We start from the raw sequence: 25,657 nt of genomic DNA on the forward strand, positions 1-25,657 counted from the left end.
TACCGTCTCGGTATAAGCAAAGATAATATAGAGAATCATTAACCCGTTAGAGACAAGTGGAAATATTCAGAATCAGAAAATGTCCTTCACGCGTTGTCTGTCTACTTATAATTCAAGCATAATATTTTCCAGAATATTTTAGCGCAGCTTTAAATAAAATTGACCGTTTTCTCCATTCTTTGCCATTTTCCTACGTTCCTCTTCTCATTTGCGTGACATTTATGCTAAAAGATTTCATTTCAAATGATTTGCATAGAAAATCTATTCTTATATGCCAGACGAGAAGAGAAGTACAAAAAATTTCATTGTGATTGGTAAATTATCACATGTAATTTCGTTATGCTCACAACCCGAGATGTCAAATCTCTTAGGAAATCTAGTTACACATTGAATTCGGAAGATGCTTATGCATCGGAATGCCACATTAGGGCATTAAGAGAAATGAATTAAATATCAGACTTTTATCTATACAGAAGTAAATTTTCGTATTAGTAATGAATAATGGAAGACTCAACATAATCAGATCAAGCACGAAATGCAGTGTAATTAAAGTGGAAATTTGAACATTTGAAGGATGAAACTTTTCCTGATTATTAGTTGGAATATTTCCTACATGAACTTAGAGTAAATGTAGGAAGGCTGAGTATAGTGGACTATTTGTTTTTTATTTTCTCTTTGTGTGTGTGTGTGTCTCTCTCTCTCTCTCTCTCTCTCACACACACTTGGCCTGCTTCGTCTGCAGTTAACTTACAGACTTTTAGATGTAGCAGTTGCTCTGAGTGCACCATTGTGATTTAGAAGCATTAAAGCGTAATTAGCGCCTGATTAGAGCTGTAGAACGGGGGGTGTCTGAATAATCTGCGTCTGAAGACGGCAACTTCAGCTTCCTTTATGGGACCACGTGACCCCCAGCTAATGGAGAGTTGATTGATTTCACTGGGATCTAATCCAATAGGAGAGTGTAGCATTAACACAGAATCGTTGAAAGAGGTTTAGAAACACGGGCGTGGGGGGAAGAAAAGTCAAACCCAGTAAGCAATATGTCCCTCTAAGCTGACCTGCTCTATTTTCACTAGCAGTGCACCTGATAAATACGATAAGGTTAACCAGAAACCATATGGCTAATGTTTAAACTTCAGTCAGTCTTCACCACAACTCTCTTGGAAAATCAACAATTTGTTCTCCTAAATTATCCTCTAAAGGAGCTGCTCCAAAAATAATACTAAAAATAGAGATTAACGAATGAGAGCCAATCCATACTTTACTGTTCAAATGGCTGTAGTCTTGTAAACAAAAGATCGCTTAAAATAGGTACTCAGAGGGCTTTATTTTTGATTTATCTCTGATATGAATGTTTGTAGATCGCAATGATTCTGATAACTTCACAGAAACATTGGGTTCGCTATCCCGATCTGGAAGATTAGTGGATTTGCATACCCTTAGCACAATAAGTCAAGGTCGAACTGTTCCCAACGAGCAATCGTGCATTTTTCTCAGTTTGTAAAATATAATACAGACTTTATTATTTGTCTTGGTAGCATCCGTTTCCTTTTCATTTTAATATTGTTTTTCGATTTAGTGAACTATTGGTTACTGGATTGTTTATCACAATTTTTTTATCAGAATATTTTATCAAACTAGTAATTAGATGTTGAGTTACAAAATAAAGTAAACTAAAAAAATGGAGTTATAAAAATTAAAAAATATATAAAAATTCTATTATGAACGTTTAATATTTATTACATAACATTGATCCTCCAAATTACGAGCTCCTAAAAAAAGATGAAAAAAATTTATTTCTATATAAACATCTTCATAACAAGAAGACCATTATGATAAAAGTTATAAAATTAAGAGGAATTCATTTCATTTTTAAATAATTTTTATGCAATTTCTCTTCTGTACTGATGTTCTTTTTTTGTTGGTTTTAAATAACTTTTTGGAAGTTAACGGAAAATAAATTACATACAACAGTTAAATTGTTGCTAAAGTTTAGTCCAGCATTTTATAGTAGATTACATCTATTAACATTAAATACCACTGTTATTTGGTATCGAAAAATATTAATAAAACTAAATTAATTATAACACTACTTCGAGTTTGAGTAACTTTTAAAATTAAATCAATACACATTTAATTATGCGCATTTAGCTTAAAGAATCCCTATACATATAAAAAGCATTAAATAACAAAAACGTGGTGATATTTCTTATTGAAACGGTTAATTTTACACGAGTATAAAATAATTCTGTAATCAAAATCAGTAATCGGCAGTTTTCACTAAAACTGTTTGGAGAACTCTTATGAAGAAAGTTTGCTCTACAGCTACTGCCAACAAGTAAACGGAACTTCCTCTGGTTTTTCCAAATTTATTTCCCAAAATAGGGCAAACCATTCCTTGTGTCTACAAGATGAAAGGATCATTTTTTTCAAGCAAGTACAATGAAGATAAAAACGATCTCATAAAGGTAATAAGTTTGTGCTCCTCTTTCTCATACTAGTTTGTAATTAGATCCGTTAAACTTGCACTTGAAAAGAAAATAAACAAAAAAATATGTATAATGACGTGTCTGTGCCTCTACAGACGCATTACTTAGTCACGGGAGACCCGAAGTGTCATTTTGTTTCGAAGAGAGAGAAAAAGTAACACCTGGATTGTTTAGAAACATGGCTAGAGATGATGCACCATTTCAGCAGCAAACCTTACCGCATTAAAAATGAAAACTTAACCCGCAAGTATATTTTTAGGTTGGACTAGTTGAAAACAATAAATCCTCAGTGAAGCATCAATGTCATATTTCTGCCAATGAGACGAATTCAGTTACGAAATGTGCTAAATATGGTGGAAAGACTTAATGTTCCATCCTTAAAGAAATAATATCTTAATATTAGCGTTTATAATGCAGGCGGCGCCAAGAATTAACTTGATTAAGTAGCCGCGAAGAAGAGTGATTTCCTGTTCACTTGCAGACTTCATAACATCAGCGCTGTACCATTGCTCGATCGTTACTCTGTATTAGATGACTTGTTTTGGTGTCCCAAAAGACACAAGTATCACACGCCTGTGGAGGCTATGTCGGGTGAGGAAATTAGCGAACTCAATCATCATCTACATTATGGAACAGGTCTGTACGCAGACTATTCAGAATCCAAAGTTCTCTTGAGCAGTTTTTTCAACTGAAATAATTAGAAGTATCCTTATATCAGCGAGTTTAACGATTTTTATTCCAAATAGCTACTGACAACAAATAAACGCAACTTTTTCAGGTTTATCCAACATTGTTTCCCAAAATGAGACAGATTAGTTTCTGTCTGTCTGATCAGATGGTAATTTCTATGAACCATGCCAATATAATAAATAAAAACAGTCTGCTTAATTTCTTTTACATAATAGAGGAGTCAAATGATTAAACCTGTTTGTTCTAATTTGAACTGAATCTACCAAACAGTTTTAAATGAAGGAGCGGTTTTAGGATTGGTAGAAATACTCGAGTCTCCTTGAAGAAAATTAACTTACTGATTTAAATACCGATTTATGGTTTAATATTATGTTTTACTTAATTTTGTTCTACGTTTATTAATTTATAACAGTTTATTATACGTGTTTTCTACAATTTAAGCGTGGATGTTTCTTTTGGAGACACTCTATAGAAGATTGTGGTTTAAATACCAATCATTCCATTTCCTACCTTCCCCTCTCTTCCTGTTATAGTTTTCCGGTACAAATCCATAAATATTTCTCTTGTATTTCATTTTATTGTACAGAATGTTTACCATTAAATATTGATGTTTACTACTGAATAATAGTTTTAGTTAAAACAGAAATCGTAGAAATAAGAACGTATTTTCTCTAATAAATGCGCTACGTATACCTTCATTAGTGAAAGGTGTATGCGTAGCTTCCCCAAGGGCGCTGTCAAAATCGGAAATTCTAAGAATGCTTTTATACCTTGTCTGGTGCAAACTCCAAATTTTGACCAATGGTCCACAAGGATACATGCAAATCACTTGCAATTATTCTGTCTTATCGATAAACTTTTTTTGAATTGTAATCAGTACATGCGGGAATTTGTTAACACTAAAAAAATTACTTCGAAATTTGATTAATAGAGGAAAGCAAAGCGATCAATTTAAAAAAGAAATAACAGAAGAAACTGTCAAACATTATTCTCTAAAAAGCAAAAAAAAAATGAGATATACTGTTTTCCAACAGCTGCGTTCAAAACTTCTGATGAAATAGTCACATCCCAATGGATTGTACAACCTTTAAATCTGAGAGAGAGTTAAAAGTAAATCACTGAAAACAGTGTTTCAGATATCTTCTACACCAAAAGTCTTCTGCAGTTGGGTCGGGCGATATATTGTTGGCCAGGGATGCAGAAAATGGAGACTAATAATTCACTCTTACGTGAAGGTTTCTCGTATGAGCCATTTTACACTGTAAACATTGGGACGTAGCAATATCCTGGATTCAGAAAAAAAATTATTTCATGTAAACAAAGTTCACTAATCTATGGGACAGTTTCGACCCGCAATGGGCTAAGATATTGTGTGCAATTAATTGCGCAAGTCTTAAAACGCCCTGAATTGTTAATGGTTTCAAAGAATAAGGGGCCAATAATAGCTTTTGACATAAGTCGACACCATACGGTAACCTTTAATGGGTAGAGTGATTCCTCAGCGTACACATCAGGTTTCGCTAGACAAAATTCGACAATTTATATCTATCACAAATCCATCAAGTGTACTTATCCGTCACAGGATACTAAATAACTATTCTGGATCTAGTTGGACATTGTCACTCATCCATTGTAGGAAACTTGATTGCTGTGATAGTCTTCAGGTTCCATTCGCAGCTGATATTTGAGTTTATAGGGAAACAGATGGAGGGCTTCCTTTACGGCTCCAGGGAATTCTACTCACACGAGATGTTTGGAGAGTACTATATAATCTCAACAAATTCGATCGTGTTTCCTGGTGTTGCACCTCATCGATTCTTTGAATCACTTCTTGTGATGCTGACGGACGACCAGAAAATAAAATCCACATATACTGATTATAATACAAAAACCATTTTTCGATACGCCCTTTTCGTCCATTTTAGGAGTGGAAAAGGACTTTATCTCCCTGTAGTTATATTGAATTTTAAGGCGTAATGCGTACACTTAAATTAGAAATTGCCACTGAGTTCCTTGCAATAGGTACTGTTAAGATTATTCTGGAAATTTTTATTGCTAACAGAATAACATCAATAGAACTCTTCTGAGGAGGATCAAGAATACTATCTTCTGCCACTCTGAGGTGAAGAATTGTATTCAATGAAAGAAGATTACTGATATTATGCAAAGGAAGCTTATTTAGATATTTAAATTATTCATAATTCTTTAAAATAAAATTGTGAGAAATTGAAGTTTTGAGTGTACCATACAAATGGAAAAATATAAACTCAGCCCCTCCCCACCAATAAGGTATGGATTCAGTAAGGTTTCCTGAACACCTCTTCGAAGAGAAATCTGTCACCACGCTCTCCAAATAATTAAACAGTTTACCCGAAAAACCTCCTCTATTATCGACAAATTCTATCTGATTGATTATTAATTACCAAAGATTTGGATCGCTTCTAGATGGATATAATAGGGATCTTTACAAACTACTTGTTGTATTTGCAAAAGGCATCGCTCAAACTGCACGGTGGAAAGAAAGAAATAAATACGGTTACTGTTTTGAGCCAAAGAAACTAACACACTGAGGTGTCAGTGAATTATCTGTAAATTGCGTATATTCTATGGTCGGATTGTCTGTTTAGCTGAATAAACGAATTACGGTTGGGGAGTATGAGTCTCTAGCTCGAGACCGACTAGCCACGGTATGAAAAAAATTCAGACCTTCTTGACTGCGTTCAAACCCAAGCTTTTTCCAATACGTTACAGAAGGACGGTGATCCTAATAATATGCCACTGTGCTTCTTGCGAGTATGAAGATTTTGTTTGTCTGAAGTAACTTGGCTTTAGAAGAGCCCAAAATAAAGTACTGAAGATATTCAGTTACCAGATATTTTGTTACCAGAAGATTATTGAGAGTCTACTGCAACTTATTAATGGAAGATATCCAGAACAATGACTCTCCATTCTAAGGGAATTCAAAATAACCCTTCTCATACCGAAGTCTGGGAATAATTCATCGCTAACAAGTGAATTCGAGCGGTAACGAAATGGACGTGCAAGAAACAATGCCATCGCCACACCAAATCCCAGACGTAATTTTCTGAACAGCTCTCTGTCGTTATGCATTCATGTATATGTGGCAATTATTGACTCAGTGCTCACCTTTCAGATACATCGAGGTAATCAATATCGCAATGAATGATGGACAAACGTTTGGGATATCAGTGTTTGCCGAGGAGATATTTGTCTTCCCCCGTAGCACTCCATTTACGATAACAATATTCTATTAGTTGCGAAGACTCGTTATTACCTGGAGGCGGATATCTGTTAGACATACCTCGAAGATCGTTATTTGAGGAAGTCGTCAAATTTCTGCCAATCTCTGTACCTAAATAAGTTTGGAAAAAGTGTTTTGCGGGAATAAATTCCTTAAAGAATGCACAATAATGAATACCCTTTAGATAAATGTTATAAATGAGATTTCATGCAGAATATACAGGCACAATATTGGATAACATTTTAGAATGAAAAAACGGAATACGAGGGTCGATCAAAAAGTGCTTTTACCAAGAAGAAATTTATAGATCGCTTGAATTTTTCCATTTTCTAGAACTCTGACAGGGTTATGTTTGACATTTACATTCATCAAGGAGTTTTAATCTTAGTGGATTAACACACGTCTCTTCAGCGGAAAACTCTTTGGGCAACCAAGGACATGGCAGTTGCGACGTACTGGATTCCATTAAAACATACACGTTCTGTCTCTCCAACCCTACAGATTACAGATTTAGGTTTCACCAGATCAGAGACTTCTATTTTTTCCCAAACTAAATAATACTTTGGGGGAAGGGAATAGAACAGAAAAAAGGGAACAGATGTTGGCCAACCAGGATTCGATCTTTGGAGCATAAGTGGACAAAAAACATTCCGGTAGAACGAGATTACGATGAAAAACCGGCAAAAGGTTTCTCTGACAATTTGAGTTATCGTAAAATTTTGCAATAGGAGGATTCCTAAGACTATAAATAAGTTGCTTTGTGTACAAGGATGTCTTACACGTGCCAGCAGATTCACAATGACAAATAAAACTAATTTCATTAAAATTATTGATAAAGCGGATTTTACCACTTTATTAATTTTTACCTTTTAATTAAAATAAGTTAAAATTAATGTTAATCACATTAATTTAATGTTTTTAACATTAATGTTAAACACATTGAAATGACAATAATTTTTAATGTTGATTTGTAGTTAGAGAGTCTTAACATTATATGCACTTCGAGGTTTTGAGGGTTTAGCAACTTTTTATGTTTTAGAATAAAATACAACAAAAGCAAATTACGAATGAAAACATGGTGTGGTTATAGTGTTATGATCTCTTGGAGGTTTTGCTAATTGACTGACAGGAGGGGGGTCTGGAGACGTTAAACAGTTTTAGCAGACAACTGTTTTTTTTTTTTTTTCGCTTACATTACTTCTAAAATTCTCTTGTTCTGAAGTAAATTTGTTTTTTTAGAGTTTAAAAATATGAAAATTATGTCTTATATAATGATGATGACCTGCATTAGCTTCATTTGTTATTTTTTTTAATATACAAATGTCCTTCAGCTATCACTAGACACCTTGCACTTTCATCACAAAGAATCTGCTAATGACGATAAAAACCAAAGGATAACTAGACACGAGCGAGTCTGTGCACACACGCGTGCGAGGTCCCATTGTGGGCAGCCATTTCAAAACGAGATTCACTGGTGAAGAAAGGAGGTACCTTAAGAAAAACAACAACAGTAATAATAATAAATCAACTGCCATTGCAGGCAGAAAGAAGTATTAAATTCATCACTGGTTTCCCTCCGTCTCTCTCTCTTTCTCTGCGCTAATAACATCCAATGCTTCGATTTGCAAATACCAAATTCGTGTGTTTTTAAAACCACCCCAATAAGATGAATAACTGTATGCAAAATTACCTGAGTTCCTCGGCTAACTTCCACATGACTGTTCAGGCTGTTCATTAGAGTGCATCATTCATCATCAAATCATCCATAAGAGGGACTGCAGCCCGAAACGGCTAATCGTTTATAAAGCTCAATATGATTTTGCTCAATATTGTAACACGTAGGTTCATTAAAACAGCTCGGAGATCCGGCACTTTCTATAAATCATTAAATTTCCTCGAGAAACGGGATACATTTGCACACCCACTGTAAACCAAAGTTTAAAATCAATTCGTTCTATAATAAAAAAGGCCGTGTGCCTTGTTGAATTTATTTACTAGCACATCAATGCAGCACGCCATACATTTTATCGAGCTGGGTATCCACAACATATATCACCAGCAATCAAGCTGTCACCAGCTCTACCAGTCTCGTGATGTTGTTGAGTCCGTAAGTAACCAGTGAGATCATTGTTCCTTTCTTTCTTCCACCGGTACCTGCCAGCAATTTTATAAATAAGGGATGATGTTTTGATTGGCCATCATTAAGTGCAGCTTTTTAATGTTTAATGGTTGATCTAAACTTGTTTATTGTGGAGTCTACCGATGTAGGTGAGGGAAGTGTACTCATATTAAACATAACCAGTGCAAATGTAAGATGAAGGGAAAGAAAAATGCTCATATCCATTTCTCCCACTTTATGACAACTGCTAGGCCACAGTACGGTTCCCTAATGAAGGGCAGACAGTCGGGTAATATACAGAATGATAATTGTGTGTGTAATCAATTATTTCTGCCATTACTGTTCTCTTAGGAGCGTAATTGTTTGCAGCAGTCAATGCTAATGAGTTATGACTAACACGCTGCTGCTGTTTCTAGATGGGCGAGGCTGAATGTCTGCCAGGAGCCAAGGAAGCGGCTTACCGAGAGTGTGGTGGTGGTGGTTAACAGTGCTCTTGGAAACTCCGCCGGTCGATGGTTGCGAGAGTACAGGTAAAGTGGAAATAGGATGTTTTCTTCTTGTTTCTACCTGTAGAGGCATTCACAGGTATACGTATATAGTCTTGAGGAAAAGTTACTCTCCGTTTTCATCATGCTGTTTGGAAAAGTTGAAATTGTCACAGCTGCTCTTCTTCTTTCGCCACTTTCTTGGAGTTTCTCGCGGAGGAAGGCAATATACACACCGAAGAAAAGGGCAAAATTAATAAAGTACAAACAAAAGACAGAAGTGGAAAAAAAAAAAAAGAATGGTGTAGAGAAGAGAAGAGAGGGCGAAAAGATGCAATAAAACAGAGATTTTCCTCGGCATTAGTAAATGGATTATTTCCATGTTTCTGAGTCTCACGTCTCTGGATATTGGCTGTTACTCCCATTCCCCCAAACGATCGGTAGTTTAGGATTTTTGTAATCGTTTCGTTGCAGAGAAGTATCCATTGAAAGCATTAGAAGCAGTTTAAGGCCAAGGGCTGTTAACAGCCAAGCTGAAGATTATTTGCTCTCTATTGTCCTATAAGGTGATTTCCCTGAAAAAAGAGCCTTAAAATTTCTTTTCAGCGTGTCCTCCGCCTCAGACTCACTTAATGTTGAATTTACGTCGTTTTCGAGAAAACTGCTCGTTTTGTGGAGTGCAGTCGTAAAAGTTTTCCCTTTTCGTCTAAGATCTTCCCTTTAATTGTATTGCCAAACTCCATGCCTAAAATTCAGAACGATTTGATGCATTGTGTAATGTTAATCGAACGTTTACGTTTCTTGGAATATCCATTATAAAGGTCAACTCTTTTATTATATGGCATCCACTAAACCAGATCCTTACAGATCTGTTTCAACTGCATAATACAGAATGAATTCTACTGTAGTAAAATCTTAGAGTCAAGTGACTCAAGGAATGAGCTTAGATGACATTTTGTATACGGATTCATTCTTTATAATTTGAATTATCAAAAGATCAAGTTACTCAGTTACATCTCAATATTGTACATCAGAGATAGCTCTCTCTTATTCTGAAAGTTCATCTCCATAACAATTTACTTTGTTTTGATGGAATTAGTTCAGGTCCTTAAAGAAAATTTGAACTTGAGTTAAAGTGATGTCTGCCATTTTATTTGTCTACCTTTCTTTTCTCTGGTTCCCAGTGTACATATTCTGACTGCTTTTCCACCTGCAGCATGTGTACATATTCACCTTTCTTTTGCAGTGTGTTCATCGTGTAAATAAACTGTTCTACATACATTCAATAATGTCCATAATATGTAATTCGTGAGAAAACATTTCTGATGTCGTACTTGCCATTGGTCAACATAATCAATTTTCTGAATATTCATTACTAAGTAGATTCTTCTTTCGCTTCTCTGTAATTATTTGACAATTTTCTTTTACAGTTCACTTGTTTTTATCCAAAAGCAAAGAACAAATACCCTATAAACAGCTGCTTTCAGAATGACGCCTCTCTCATTTTAAGAATTCAAATCTCAGAAGCATATTTTAATTTTCAATTTTGAAACTTTGACATATTTGATTATCTCACTTTCATATCTGTCATCCTTTGGATAGTAAAAAAAATACACTTGCAGTACTTTAAAAGCACATGTGTTATAAACAAAGTTGTAAATACAATCATTATTAATTTTATGTAATTAATACCAGAAGGTAAGTGAAATTTATAGATCTCTAATTTCATTAAATAGAAACCCTAAATTTTTCGTAACTTACCTGGAACCCGTCTAGATAAACTTGTCTTCCCGGTAGTTCGGTTGGTAAGATCATGGCGCGAGGAGCCAAGGTTCCAAGATTCAAGTCCCCTACCCTACATTTCTCCATTTCTTCCTTGAAAGGAATGAAAAAAATCTGACACTTGTGTAATGTGTTCCATGTAAGTTACGAAAAGCTTAGGGTTAACATTAATTCCAATTTTTAGATCTATAAATTTCACTAGATTTAAGTTATTTATGCGCATAATAATTTAGAATAAATATTTTATTTATATAAAGCTGAATTCCTAACAGAAAGATGAAACGACAGTAATACCTGAAGGAATATGAACATGGAAGGAATGATGTTGTTGTGTGTGTGTGTGTTAAGCGCCAAGGAAACTAAGGCAATTAAGGCATCGGTAGCGTGTGTCTATCTTTCCTGCAGTGTGTATTTTTCGGTGGTTTTGCCTGTTAGCTGGACAAAAAAGTTTCAGGGATATAAAATCCAAGAATCCTCGCACGAGACTAACAAATATGGCCTGGTGTTTAAAAAAACCGATAAAAATACCTCCCGTGTCGACGGGATTCGAACTCGGGCTTTTTTCACACAGTGTGCAAGAGCAGCATATTTGTAACCAGTATTCCAGCCAAGAAGGTTGCAAGAAATGTCTAATAATTTGAAAAGAAAGATAATTCAATGTTGTTTCATGACGGAGAATTCCAACCAAGAGAAAATCTCCAATCTTAAATAACTCAATAATAGAAAATGAAGATAAAGAATGAAGAAATGAATTAGATCTCCTTAGAAGCACTTTGCATTATTTCCAAATGATGAATGTTTTGAGTTAAATAAGCTTACTGTTAAAATGTTTTTGCCGTTTAAAAACTTTATCAGAAGATTTGGATCAATACCTCGGTCTAGGGACTTCAAACTTTTGGATTAAAATATTCTCATCCTTCCCCTAGATGGAAGAAGAGACTACTTAATCAAAAGAACTGCTGGATATCTGTAGCGATAAAGTGTCATCTGGGTATCAAATTTAGGTTAAGTTAACCACCCAATGTTTTTACCGGAGGATAAAAATTTTGGAATGTTAACTTAACTTAGTTCAAACTTTCTAACTTATCTATCTTTTCTGCAGTGTGTATTCTTCCATCGTTTTGAGTTAAATTATTGGTGGTAAAATGTTTTAACGGAATGAAACATTTCTTTTTGTAAACTTGATCAGAAAATTGATCAGAACAATTTCTGGATCACAACCGAGCATTATAATGCCATATCTAACCCATCGTAACAATGACTAACATTGGTTCCTGTGGGTCCAACTAGAGAAATAAGGTGAAATATCCCATAAACGTTTTTCTTTATAAGTTAGATAAACGTATCGAATGTCATATGAATGATTTCAACAGTTCCTCCGGAAGTTTCTCTAGTTCAACAGGACTCAGATACAGGATATAGAGAGGAAAGCGCTGTCTTTCTCTTGTTTGCAGCTGAGAAAGACACAGATCACAACCACTGTGCTAACCGTAGAGGCTCTTCCGCAATGAATAATCCATTAAAGTTTTTATTTATGAAAAAAATGATTGCACAATGATTACGCTGAGCGTTGATCAACACATAAGAAACTGGACAAGTGTTGATCTACAAGTAGCACAGCTCGGCTAATCGCATTTTGCAAACATTCCAGCGACTTTCAGGTTTTGAGAAAAGGGAATCTTCGCACATAATGTTTAATACAAACAAATATGAATATACTTCGCGTTTGTATCAGCAATGTATCTGAGAGAGCAACCAGTCACTAAAGAAACAATCTAATATTATGTTTGCTTTCTTCTACAGAAATGTTTCATAGGCACCAGCGTTAAAGATATTTGGTTTGAGTTAGAAACTCTGAATATAGGATTTAATTTCAAGGTGAGGATTTCTATATGTTCTGTATGGACATTTATTGATATATGCTACAGTTTTCCTTCTTTCTATTTTTTAAATTGTAATTGCAGTTTCAATAATACAATGTTTTTTGTTTGTTTTGTTTTGAATCATTCCAACAGAAATGCTATCTGCAGAGTATTTATTTACTGCGAATTATAACAACCATAAAACATATAAATTTCAGAGCTTACTTAACTGCTAATAAGGAATTATTCACCTCACAGAAGAGAAGTGTGATATGATCACACATCCAGCAGAAGTTGAAATAAAAGGACCCACACAGAATAGATAATATCTGAGAATACTAATAATACCAGATGTTACTGTATAATGTTAAAGAGAAACGGAAGTTTGCACTGGAGGAAAATTTAGGGGGGGTAGTAATCTGTTATGTTTGTTAATAGTTTCAGAAGTCCATTAGTGCTGGATTTGTTTTAACGAGTATTACATAGGTCTTTTATCACGAATGCTTATGTCCGATATGTTATTCAAAGTTCTGTAGTCTACATGTCGAGAGCTTGAAGGGTTGAGCTTTTTATTTTTAGTTCATCGAAGGTATGAATGATTACAAACCAAAATGAACTCCATAGTTGAATATCAGCTATAAATTAATGCTACCTTTAAAGTTTAGACACTCCAACTCTTAGCAATATTGTTCTAGGACAGCGATTTTCAAAGTTTTATTTTGTAAAATTTTCCACGGACCCCCAAAATTACAAAATTTGCTACAAATTCTTCTAGCTTTTTAAAATATTTACAAAAAAATTAGGACATAATATGTGGACCTCCTTGGGGTATCTCTACAGATCCCCAGAGGACCTCTGACTACAGTTTGAGAAACGCTGTTCTAAGAGATTTAAGGTACACAAAATATTCTAAATACAATAAATAAAAACAATTATGTAGAAAATAAAACTATTCTGGTAATTCCGCTGATAAACTGTTGGAGTAACCAAAAAACTAATTTTAAAAATTCATTTCTGCATGTTGGATGATCTATATGTTTCTACCATTCCCAAAACATGTTTTCAAATATATTTAACGTTTTACAAATTTACTTCAAAAGCATGCTAACTCTGAATGCTATTGATCGTCCTTATTGGGATATTTATAGTTGTATTATGTGAGTTGGTCCCAATATATATTTGTTTCAACAGTGTTTCGTTCTTCTTCCAAGTTCCTCCACCGATCCCTGCAGCTCGATTAAAGTTTTATCATACAGCTATTCGATAAAATTCCGGAAATACCTCTCACGAGGCTTCATCAGTAGAAAACTCAAACGCAAGTCTGTAGTGAAGCGGTTTCAATGATGGCGACTCGAATGAAAGCGGTGAAATACTGTCAGAAAAGTACAGTCGTTGAAGAAAGTAAATCGGCACCTGGTTTTGGAAGTATGCATGGAACAGCGAAAATAGCGTGTTGACAACTTTACAATAAATGCGCAGGTAAAGAATTCTGTTATAGCAATTACATGCAAAGAAAGAAAATATTGAAAAATTTCAGTAACTCTTCTAAACGATCAATAAAAATGCCTAATTTTCTAATAAAATGGCAAAGGTTATTGGTATTCTAGACAGACAGACAGAAACCAGTAATGGTAGCAAAAAAAAGAGAATGCTCGTTAAATGTATTGTTTGTAGAATGCTTAATTCCTGTTAACGAATTGTCAAATTTGCATAGCATTTGAAAATACATTTAATATATAAAAATGAAACGAATAGTTAAAGAAATTGTAATTCCAAGATCGCCGATTATAGCAAACCCAGAAATAATTGGCTAGTTACCGTTTAATAACTGATATGCATTTGTTTTAGATTATGATTTTTCGTTGTTTCATATTCTACTCCATTTTTCGTTTTTTTCCCCTCAGTTTTTCATTTCTGCATATTTCATTTCTCTTCTAGCGTCTTTTGTGTTTATTATAAAATACTAAATAAAAATCCGTTGGCTTGTTAAAATATATTTGTACATATTTAACAGAACTAAAACATAACATAAATATAAAATTTAATATAATTAACTACTAAAATACTAATACTAAAATACAAAATGAAAATCCAATGGCTTGTTCATATATACATATTACTTGTACATATTTAATAAAAGAAGATAAAGGAAAACGAATGAAAGGCTCGTTTTTCACTCTTTCCTTCGCCAAAACAAAATCGTGCAAAATTAATTGAACGAAAATCCCGTAATACTGCTATGCTATGGGGGGGGGGGTACAGCCTCTGCTCGTTTTCCTCACTAACCCCCAACTCTGCAAAGTAGTCGGTATAATGAATGTATTTTGGATCATGAAGAAAATCATTTACACCGAATTTTCTCTTCGATGGAGGCCAATCGAATAATAATTAAAAGATAAACTGAAAAAAAAAGTAAATATATATATTAACTTATTTTTTGCCCTGTATTAATTCTGAAAAGTTCTTTGTAATGTCCTTTGCCACTTGTAATCTGAATTCTGATGTCAATCGTAGTTATATATCGAGATGGAGCTTACAATTGGTCGAGTCCAAACTTGACGTATGCCTCATCGTTAGAAAGTTTGTTAAAACAGTATTGGGCAAAGCAAAGATTAGTTATCAGCTAAACAGTGTTCGCTTAAAAGTGATATTTATTTGGAAGCAGAATTGTATCCAAAATAACGTAATTAATGCCAAATCAATCCTAAACTTCAGTTTTTGATTCCAGGGATATAGAAGTTTTCGTTTCCACTGCAATTCGTTCCATCATGATATCCATTCAAACTCGCCATTTCATATACTGCATTTTACGTGTGCTTTCTTCGCTGACTCCCAAGACAGTGATAAAGTAATGAAATTTCTTAATTATGCACTCCTTTGTAAACTATGTAACAAAATAAAAATGATTTAAAAGAAGAAGAAAAAGAAATAGAATAGACTTCTAATGTATTTTTTTCTCATTTCAGATGAAATCCTCCTGTGACTACAACGATCTTGAAAATCACAAAGCACTGTGTGTGGCTCAGTAAACAAGCCGGATTACCAAGATACGACTGCCAATAATTAAGGGCCAGCAATCTTAATTTCTCTACATCCAGTCAAAAATGGCTGTTTTCAAACTGTTAGGCTATTGTTCCTCACCCACCATGGCTTTCATTTTAGTGACCTTAATGTTCTGAGAGAGGAAAGAAAACCAGTCACGCTATTTACCAATAAAAAACGCCAGACTGGATTAAATGTTGCGTGCATTGTGTCTGAGAACTGGGGCTGCATAAAAATTTCCCAAACATGGATGTGGTATTGCTAGCAATAGCTGCCATCTTGTCAAAGCAGAGTGCCATTTATTTTCTCCTTCAGCCATTTCTGTATAGATTTACGAGACATTGTTAAGGAAGACATCTTACGGGGGGGGGGAGAAAGCAGATGAAAATAATACCGAGAAATGGCTAACGGTGTACAAAAAAGTAAATGGCCTACTCATGGGCCCGCACATATCCACATGATTGTCTTTTGATATTGTATGTTTTTCATATGAAGCAAACGTTGCATTCCACCGGCCATTTTATTATCCATTAGCAAGTATAGCTTCGAAGTACACACACTACGAAGTGGCTGCCTGAAATAGGCTGAGGCGGGATGAGGCTCGAAACAGACAGGAGATGTGTCCAGGGAAGAGAAACTAATGGATAATGCAAAGGGGCATGTACTGTTATTGTACAAGTTACCAGTAGGAAGCTGCAGTTTAATATAGCACGACATTCTCTAAAGTGAGGTACATTATATTAATGCGATCTTTCTAACCCATACGGAAACAAACGTCGTTTATCAGAAACAATTCTCTGTACTGTATTCTATATACACGACACAGTTATGTTTCCCCCAATATCTGTTTACTTCTTGCATATGTACTGAGATACATCATGTATCGAAGACACTAAAAAGACTAAATAAAAATAATTAGCTTCGAAGGAAGACAGAATATGTATCTTAAGCGGGCTTCATCTTCGAACTGGATTTACTGAAGTACATCAAACTTATCTCGTAGAGCCTCTGAAGTTGTGTAAGGATAGCATTTACCAACCTTTCTTACTTCAGTCTATCCTTATTGGGAAGAAAACCCAGTGATTACCCTATTGTAAGCACGCATGCTTAAATTACAGAGTACAACTGAGGAAAAACCTAGTTGGTTGCTAGATACAAGCTAAGAGCCACCATAAACAACCACTCCAACAGAGTATATCGTTTCAGGAATTTTGTTTATGACAATTTTCAGTTGTGCCTGAAGAAAGTTCATCAAAGTGAATCTCAGTAACTCGTTTAACGCTATGTAGTTGTTCATTATTCATTGCAAAATGCGAAATCATTCTTCGTGGTAAATACCAATAGGGTGATAATCCCTGTTACTAGGAAATTGAACTGTTCTTAATATGGTTGTAATCAGATCTATGGACAAATAAAGGGGACAACTTCCAAGTAATTGGGAAGTTGTGGAATTGGTAGGCTTTGTCAGAAAAACGTTTCATGGGAAGTAAATCCTAAAAATAAAAAAATGTTTGGGGAATCTAAATGTGAGTGCGTGCTCGGTTCCATAAATTTGTAAGGAACGTATATGAATGGGCTGGATGGTGGGAATTCTGTTATTTCTCTTCCATACAAAACTCTACTATTCTTATTAAGAGCTTGGGATACAGGCTGCTAAATATTTTAATAAATGTTAACGTCTCGATCCTTCTGTATATTTTCAAAGGTCAGCATGCCCGAAACATTCGAAACATGCAAAATTGAGGTTCTGATGTGGTTTGCGAATTGGGAGTTATCAATCAGCTAATCAATATTGCTATTGAGTTCTTTATGAAGGCATTTATTTTTGTTGATCCGAAGAGAATTAAGAAGCGAAAAATTAGAACTCTAGAAATTTTGCTTTGCTAGATTACTCCTTTCAACTATACAGTGGAACTGAAATCGATACGGAATACATAACACACAATAGATCTTTATGTGACGAAAAAAACATTTAGGAAGGTTTTACAACCGCTCCACTATTAGGTTCAGTGCGTTTGTGAACACCTTGACTAGTTGCAACCACTCATTCTATAATTCCATAATGGTATTCGAAAATTTAAGGAACATAAAAGCAGTGGATTATTAACACCATCCATCGCTTAAAATTCGGAAATTTTGCGGTTCAACAAAGATTCACTGCACTGGTGATTGCTTATCATAAAGTTTAAATTAGTAAAATTTGCAGTAAGCGCGTGCGAACAATTCTTTCACAAAAAATGCTCTGAATATGAGTATTCAGTGTTTCTTAGATAAGACAGCTGAACAGATTTGTTCTATCAGAAACGATTCTTTTCCTTCTAACTAAAATCCCATCTATGATCTTAAGCGTAAATGATCTTTGGTCATAAGTCTCACTGTAAATGTATGGAATAATCTGGTTAGATCACGCGGTACTAAAATTAGATCAATGATAATTATTCTTTATTGCGTCGCCATTTGTATCATTTAAAGGATTATTTCTCTGATTATACCGCAGCTAAATCTAAAAAATAATCCGATAATTGTATCAAAGTTATACAGGTAAAAACTATGAGTATTTGAAAGGTTCATGCCTAATTTATTCTAAGAGACTCAATAATTCTACATTGACTTTTGGAGTAATAACAAGGGCTACTGATTATTACACCAAATTGTAATTCTTGCAGTGGTGCTTTGAGTCTAACATTTTTTTTACTGTACGATCGTACGGTTCTGCACATATGATGGTTTTGTAATTCATGTTTAATAATAATAATAATTACTGTACCTTTGCTTCTATATTTTCTTCACTGTCCCCTTAATGCAGCCCCGGGCTGCTAATAAACGGAGAAGCACATGCCTGAATTCAATTTTTCCGATGACTTAAGTTAAGAACTACCAATTTGTGAACGAGAGGAATTTTTCTTGGGGCTAATTTTTCATACCGTGGTTGAATTAATCGGCAATGTTTACATGCTTGCTTTTATCTCCTGGAAACGGTTTTTCATCCAACAAAACACACACACCGACCAAATAATACAGGAAATTTATAAACATGAACACACAAACAGACCAAATAATACAGGCAATTTATAAACATGATATTCTGACATCCATGGACTTAGTTGACTAAGTGCAATTTCTGAACAACCTAACACTCTTAGTCAGAAATTATAGCCCTCGTGGATAGCACACAGTTGGTAGAATCGCCTTCTTCCCCACACCGGGTGGATAAGATCTGAGTTTGAGTCCCATCGATGACGGGAGGAATTTTTATGGGCCTTTTTCACAACTGAGTTAGTCGGTCTCAGGCGATGGTAGCCGAGTTTTTTCTCCTCCTGGAAACTCGAGTTTTTTGCCCAGAAAAACAGAAAATCGACCTCAGAACAAACGCAATTTACAAGCAATATACATACACGTAGCAATATGGCTTCAGTCGCTGATGCTCCTAAAACTCAACAACAACATAAATTATACTGACTGCATCTGATATACATGGAATAACTTTTACACGGATTTTATATTAGGTATACACTTATAAGTTACCAAACATGCTTTGAAAACCGGCTCACTTATCCAGTTTGATTGCCATTATATGACTGAAAATATAAATGTATAAATTTAGATTTATAATTTATATTAAATGAAATAATAAATTAATTAAAATTTTATAAATATTATTAAAAACACGGGTATCGTTTAGTCCCATCAAAACCCTGGAGAATTTCCTTATCAATCAGTGAATTGGACCGAAGAGAAAGATATCGATAATGTCAAATGATTTTAGATTTATCCAACATGTTTTTCTAGATTCATGTTTTATCTATAGTCATGTGTCGGCATCTTTATCAGAAGTTTTATCCACTGGAAATTCAATAAAAAATGTGAATTTTTCTCCGTTAGGATTTTATTTCTCCATTTTCATCTTATGAATTTAATCCTGCACAATACAATAAAAAAAACAAATTCATATTTCAACTCAAAATGAACCACGAATGTACAAAAGAAAGAAAAAAGAGGAAACCTACAGATTTCATAGAAATATTAAACCTACATTGCATTATTCACACGTTTTAACTTTCTCTCCAAAATTTTACTGCGAAAAATGAGAACATCACATCGCCTTCACAAAATGCTAAAGAGGAAGTCAAAGTGTATCTATTGTGCTCAATAGAAATTGAAGCCATATTGTTTATCATTTTACAGAAATTTTCTATCAGAAAAATCTCTGTAAAATTGTAAATATTTTAAGTGATTGTACAAGCATAATAAATATAAATTATTATTTATATAATTAATTTGAATATCTAATTATTAACATTAAAAGTTATTCCATGGTCAATAATTACCATCTTATAATCAGGAAATGATTACGGGATGTTGCATATCATGTTGCAACACTTCTGCAGCTTGTACAGATTGGACTTTGCGTTGTACAACTATTCAATTGCATTAATCAAAGTTAACTATCGCATGACTGTTGATAACGTCATTAGAACTGGGTACCCTCTCGATATTTGGATTCTAAACAACATTTTTGACGATACCCTTACGTCCATGTCCCCACTTCCTGTCAAAATAATGTTTAGATTATTTTCATCAGCTGTCTTAGCTGATTGACAGTCCCATCCTAAGAGATTTAATCTTTCCCTTTCCTAGCTATTTTCGCTGTTGTTGAGAATTAGTTTAGCCATAAACACTTTCACTTAAATCAATGGTCATTTTGATCATCGTAATATGGTTCTGGAACCAACTCGAGTTTGATAAGGAATTAAAGTGACAAGTCTTTTTGATGAAAAAAAAATATATATATGACCGGTCACACTATATATCTGACAATAGGTCAACTCTACTGTAATTCTGATAATGCTACACGTTTATATGATACGCATGAAAGGAGAAACAATCCCAAACTTTTAAGCGAAACAAAGTACTGATCGGTCAGAATGAAAGAAAAAAAAAGAAACCTCGTTTCTCTCTCTTTCTCTCGGTACATTTGAGGGAAAGAGAGAGATCAAAACATCATAAGAAGACTTTAAAGAAGCGATATTTTGGTGACCTGGCCTTGAGGGTCAGTATTAAGGAGATAGAAGGTACGCGGACTGAAAGGATAAGGAGTTACCACGAATGCAAGTTGGAAGTAAAGTTCTCCAGTACAGATAGCGGAGACTGTCTGACAGCAGAAACTTCCTTGTGTCCTAACAAATTGCAGCATACGACGCACTTTAGCCAAAATTATTTAAGCTATTTCCGGGTTGTATACCAAACAACAGAGAGAGCATCCGGAACGAGCGCACGTGACGTTTGTTTTAACAGACTGTTTTGCAATACTCACGGGACGAAGCGGTAATGCGGCCGGGGACTTCATGGAGGATGGAGCCATAGCGCTCACTACTCCGCATTTACAAGCTTCTCGAGTTTTTCCTCTGTTCTGTCTCTACCATAAACCGGGGACTATAAAACTGGGTTATCTTCTAGTAAAAATCTCTAGATGCTGCTGCAATGAGAGTCAACATTGGATCTGATCAATTTCCCGCCATGTACTCTAGAGGCAGAAAGTTCATAAAACAACAAAAACAAACAAGAAACAAGCATACACTTTCCAGGAAGTTGGGGTTCTAAAAGCGCTCCTACCTACGTAATGAAGAAGAATGGTATGTTGGTGTTGTATAATGACTGCGAGATCTGTTACGTGAGAGTGGTTGGTGTCTAATAGTTTGCCAAGTTGTATTCGTTTTGTTAACCATATATTGGACGCATATGCATATTAAATATCCGCATGCTCATTATGCGTTGCTTGTTTTATGCATGTTTTCACTTTTGCAATCTAATTTAGAAGAAAGTTCGCTATAGAAGTTTCTTTAAAGTTCCGCTTCCAGTTCAGGATGACTTCACCCGCTCCCCCGCAAAAAAGAACCTTCTTATTTTAATTATGTAAGCCCAGGAATTAAGTGTTTTCGACAACTTTCCAGAAGAATCGTTTTGAATAGTTACACAATCAGGTTTAAGTCCCCCATGCGTGTTTGTTAGTCTATTAAAGAAACATAAATACAGTATTATTGCGAATATTTCAGCTACCAAGCGTAAAAAAAAACTAGTGTTTATGCGAAAGGAGCATTAAATTTGCAAAAGAAGATCATGCATTCATGATTAAGAAATGTTGAACAGAATATTCTGGATATCTTTTTAACTAAAGATAAATGGAATTAAATATGTAACTATTTCTGACACGAATTGAAATTTTAATTTAAAAAGTACAAGTTAATGTTTATGAATCAAAATTGCATTTTAATTGTCAGAAGACATTAATGAGAAGATTTATTAATACGGGGATGAAAATCATAAGGCACACAACGCCAAACACAGATATAAGTTTCGTTTTATTTTTGTTTAATTAATGACTGAGCACCGATTGGTCATTGGTTGTTGTTGGATTTTAAGAGCATCGACAACTAAGGACTTTCAGTTATTATTTCCCATAATAATTGAAATCTCAGTTCGATTTTCCGTTTGCTGGACGAAAAACTCGATTTTCTGGGAGAAATATGTAAGAAATATTGTTTTAGTTAATTTCGATGTTTGGAGTGCGCGAGTGAAAATTCTCAATAAGATGCATATTATGTTTCTTTTTCTTGTGCTGCTGTTCGATGTAAGCAAAAAGATAGAAAAATAGTATAACACTTTTGGTATTAATTTAATCCCAAATTGCAAGTCATACATGTGGGCCTCCATGATCTACGACCTGAAAAGTCGAAGCTGTCCAGTGAGCAGTGGAAATCCTTTGGGACCGAGCGGCGACTAATGAGATCGTTATATTGTCCGCGGATAAAGGCTGCAGGACTGTAATTCTTAATAAGGAAGATTACCACTAGGAAAGTGATGACCCTGTTCGGTGATAACATTTACCGGTTTGGGGCCAGAACTCTCTATAGAATGGAGGCACAGGTTAACAAGCTTCTTCTCCAAGTGAAAGCATAGCGGTGAGATTTCGAATGACGTTTATTTTCATCTTCATTCTACTCGTTGCTAGCTGCAAAAGATTTATTGTCCTCGAAGACGCGTAAACTGAGGATGTTTCTTGTCCCACAGGAAATTTCTAAGTTTATCTGTAGCTTGGTGCCTTCCTTCATGGGAAGCAATGATCATGCCATCTGAAACAACCGAAGTCACAGTCCTGGTAAGACAACAAGAGTTCTGTACGTACCGCACAGGAGATCTAATCAGATATACTGAAATCGTTGTCAAGGTATTATTTACACCTTTACTTCGCTTTACCATGAAGACCATTACCCAAAGACAGAACTACTTTGACAAGACTTTCTGTGGATGAGCAGGTTTACAAACGTCATTATAGACCATCATTCTCTTATTATTTGAATGCCATATCACTATGGACAAAAAATATGGATTATGAGCTTTTCAGAATATGCAATTGGATTAGAAATTTGCACTGTAGGTACAGACTACTAATCCAAAGGGATTCACTGAAGAGACCGCAGATATAAGGTGTTTGTTTCCCATCTATTGGGTGTTTTAAGATTTTGTCTGTTTTAGTGATGAAGAAACATGTCATTAAACAGGTTGTTATAAGGTTTGGTCGTATGAGCAACTTAGGCTATATTGAGCCGTATATAATGTGTCGGTAAATTGCGTGTGTTCTGTGCTCGATCTACTGTTTGCTGGAAGAAAAACCAGAGTTTCCGGGAGAGAAAAAAATCACGCTACCCTCGTCTGAAATCGACTAACTCAGCCGTTTTGAAAAAGGCCCATAAAAATTTCTCGCATAATTATTAAACAGAAAGTTCCAGGCTGATAGTTTTTTCAATTAAATAATTGGCTGGAATGCAATTTCAATATCCAAAATTAAAACGATGCAAATTAAACTGAAGGCGGACTAACAAAAGAGAAATAGTAAATTTATTTATGTATTTATTTAAAAAAAAACGCCAATGTACGATATTAAAGAATAGGAATGAAAGCAAAATATCAATTTCAGTTTCTGCTCTCTTGCGTATCTTAGACTGATTATGTCAAAAACAAGACTGCAGATTCGAGCAACGTTTTCTTATTTCTTGTGAACACTAAACTATGCACATTTATTGTGCAGATAGTAAAGAGACAAGAGCGAAACTAACCAACCCTCTAAATTCCAAATGTTCAAACTTTCGAAAGCAAAGAGTCTTGAGGTTTCCTCATAAAACTTGGTAACTACCTCCACGCCAGTAGGACTGGGTACGCTTATATTTCTATACTACTCTTCGTTGGCCCCGATCCAACCAATTGTGTTGTTTCTAAGGTTCTAACTTCCAATATAATATCGTATTAGAGGCAGACACTTAAGGAAATTATACCCTGAAGGGCAATCAGTAAAGTCGGAGTTAATTCATAAAATTCTTGAAATGGGATTAAAAAAACTTTCCACTCCTACAGTAGTAAACTTGCGGGAGGTTTATTCTTTTAGGAGAGTAATTAAGAAATTTCTTTAAGGAATGTTCTCTGCTCTGCATGGAATTTAGTGATGCTTCTATGACCGCCTCGAATAATGAAAATAATCCATCCGCTTTGCATGCTAATCTCAATTGGCAATTTGCGATAATTGAGAGAGCAATTAATGATAAACAGAAGGTTTTAGATAGGCCCCTTTCTCATTCCTCTTCTTGTTTCTTATTTCTCTATCTCTCTTCTAAAGTTTTCTGTTTTGTTCAGTTCTGGATGTCTACTTTCACAATTAACTTTCTTTTATTGTTCAACGTAGCAGAATTTATTTCAATTTAATTACTAAAACTTAGAAATATGAGTGAAAGTGTCAGTAATTTTATATCGAAGCATGTTTATTTATTTATACATATTATATGGAAAAAGTAAACTACTTTATAGTCCATCATTTCGGAACACAATAATTACATAACTTAGCCATCTTAGTAACGTGCAGATTAAGATTAAAACAAAATCCTACTTCAAAGTTGAGAGATGTTTCTATAAGGCTCATTATTCCATGATGAGCATCATGCTTCCATGATGTTCTGATTAACAGAATTTGTTGTGTAGTTACTCGAAAATTCATGACCCACTTCTGGTTTGATGGCATCAATAGCACTGGATTCAAATACTGCAGTTCATAGTATCCTTTTGTTGGCTTAACGTAAATTAAATGAAAATTTTAATATCATAAGATGGCGCTAGGATTAATACAGCGTGTTCTATATCCCATTTTGGGAGCATCAGCGACTGAGGCCTTATTGCTCCTTGTATATTGTCTATAAATTGTGGGTGTTCTGAGGTCGATTTTCTATTATAACGGAAGTAAAACCATGCTACCTTTGCCTGAGCTCGATCAACTCAGCCACTTTGTGAAAAAGACCGATAAAAATTCCTCACATCGACGGGACTCGAACTCAACTCTTTTCCACCCGGTTTGGGGGAGGATGGCGATTCAGCCAGTTGTGTTATACAAGAGGGCCTATGCCTTAGAGGGAAGACTAGCGCAGTGGTTACAATCACCGTCCTCCCACAGTGGATTTAAAAGGCTCAGTTCGAAGCCCGTGACTGACTCTAGGAATTTTTACGGATTTTTTTACGATATGCTGAGTTTTTCCAGGGCGGGAGTTGCATGATTTATTCTCCCGGAAATTGTGGTTTTACATCCAGCAATTTCAGACACATCTTTACTCTCCTAAGAATGGTATATTTATATACTGGCCAATTAATATTTTTCGTTTTAAAACAAGCACAGAAACACGATGTGCACTTAATTCAACTTGACGAAATGAAAGCTTATCCGGCTTCACACATAAAATCGTTTTTGTCGTGAAAAACTCATATTAATATTATGCTTGAATGAATTAGTAGTAATTCCAGTTTTTAATGAGCACAGGCAATCTTGAAATAAACGCGAGTACTTCTTGATTTCAGTAGATTCGCTTAAGAAAGTGGCGAATTCTAAAAGT

General features: G+C 34.9%; 1 protein-coding gene across 3 annotated transcripts in view; it reads right to left on the reverse strand.

Moving 5' to 3' along the window:
- Positions 1–25,657, reverse strand: part of LOC150078422 (cytotoxic granule associated RNA binding protein TIA1-like) — a 695,656-nt gene that overhangs the window by 547,122 nt on the left and 122,877 nt on the right. For 2 of the 3 annotated variants that reach the window (XM_090385386.1, XM_090385385.1), the window contains exon 2: positions 10,807–10,920. In XM_090385386.1, coding sequence (XP_090241512.1) covers positions 10,807–10,920 — 114 coding nt within the window. The remainder of the gene's footprint in view (positions 1–10,806; positions 10,921–25,657) is intronic. The other variant, XM_090385387.1, reaches the window with a different exon arrangement.

The sequence above is a fragment of the Mastigoproctus giganteus genome, chromosome 11, assembly GCF_048544385.1.
Source record: "Mastigoproctus giganteus isolate SK-2022 chromosome 11, ASM4854438v1, whole genome shotgun sequence".
Classification (NCBI taxonomy): Eukaryota; Metazoa; Arthropoda; class Arachnida; order Uropygi; family Thelyphonidae; genus Mastigoproctus; species Mastigoproctus giganteus.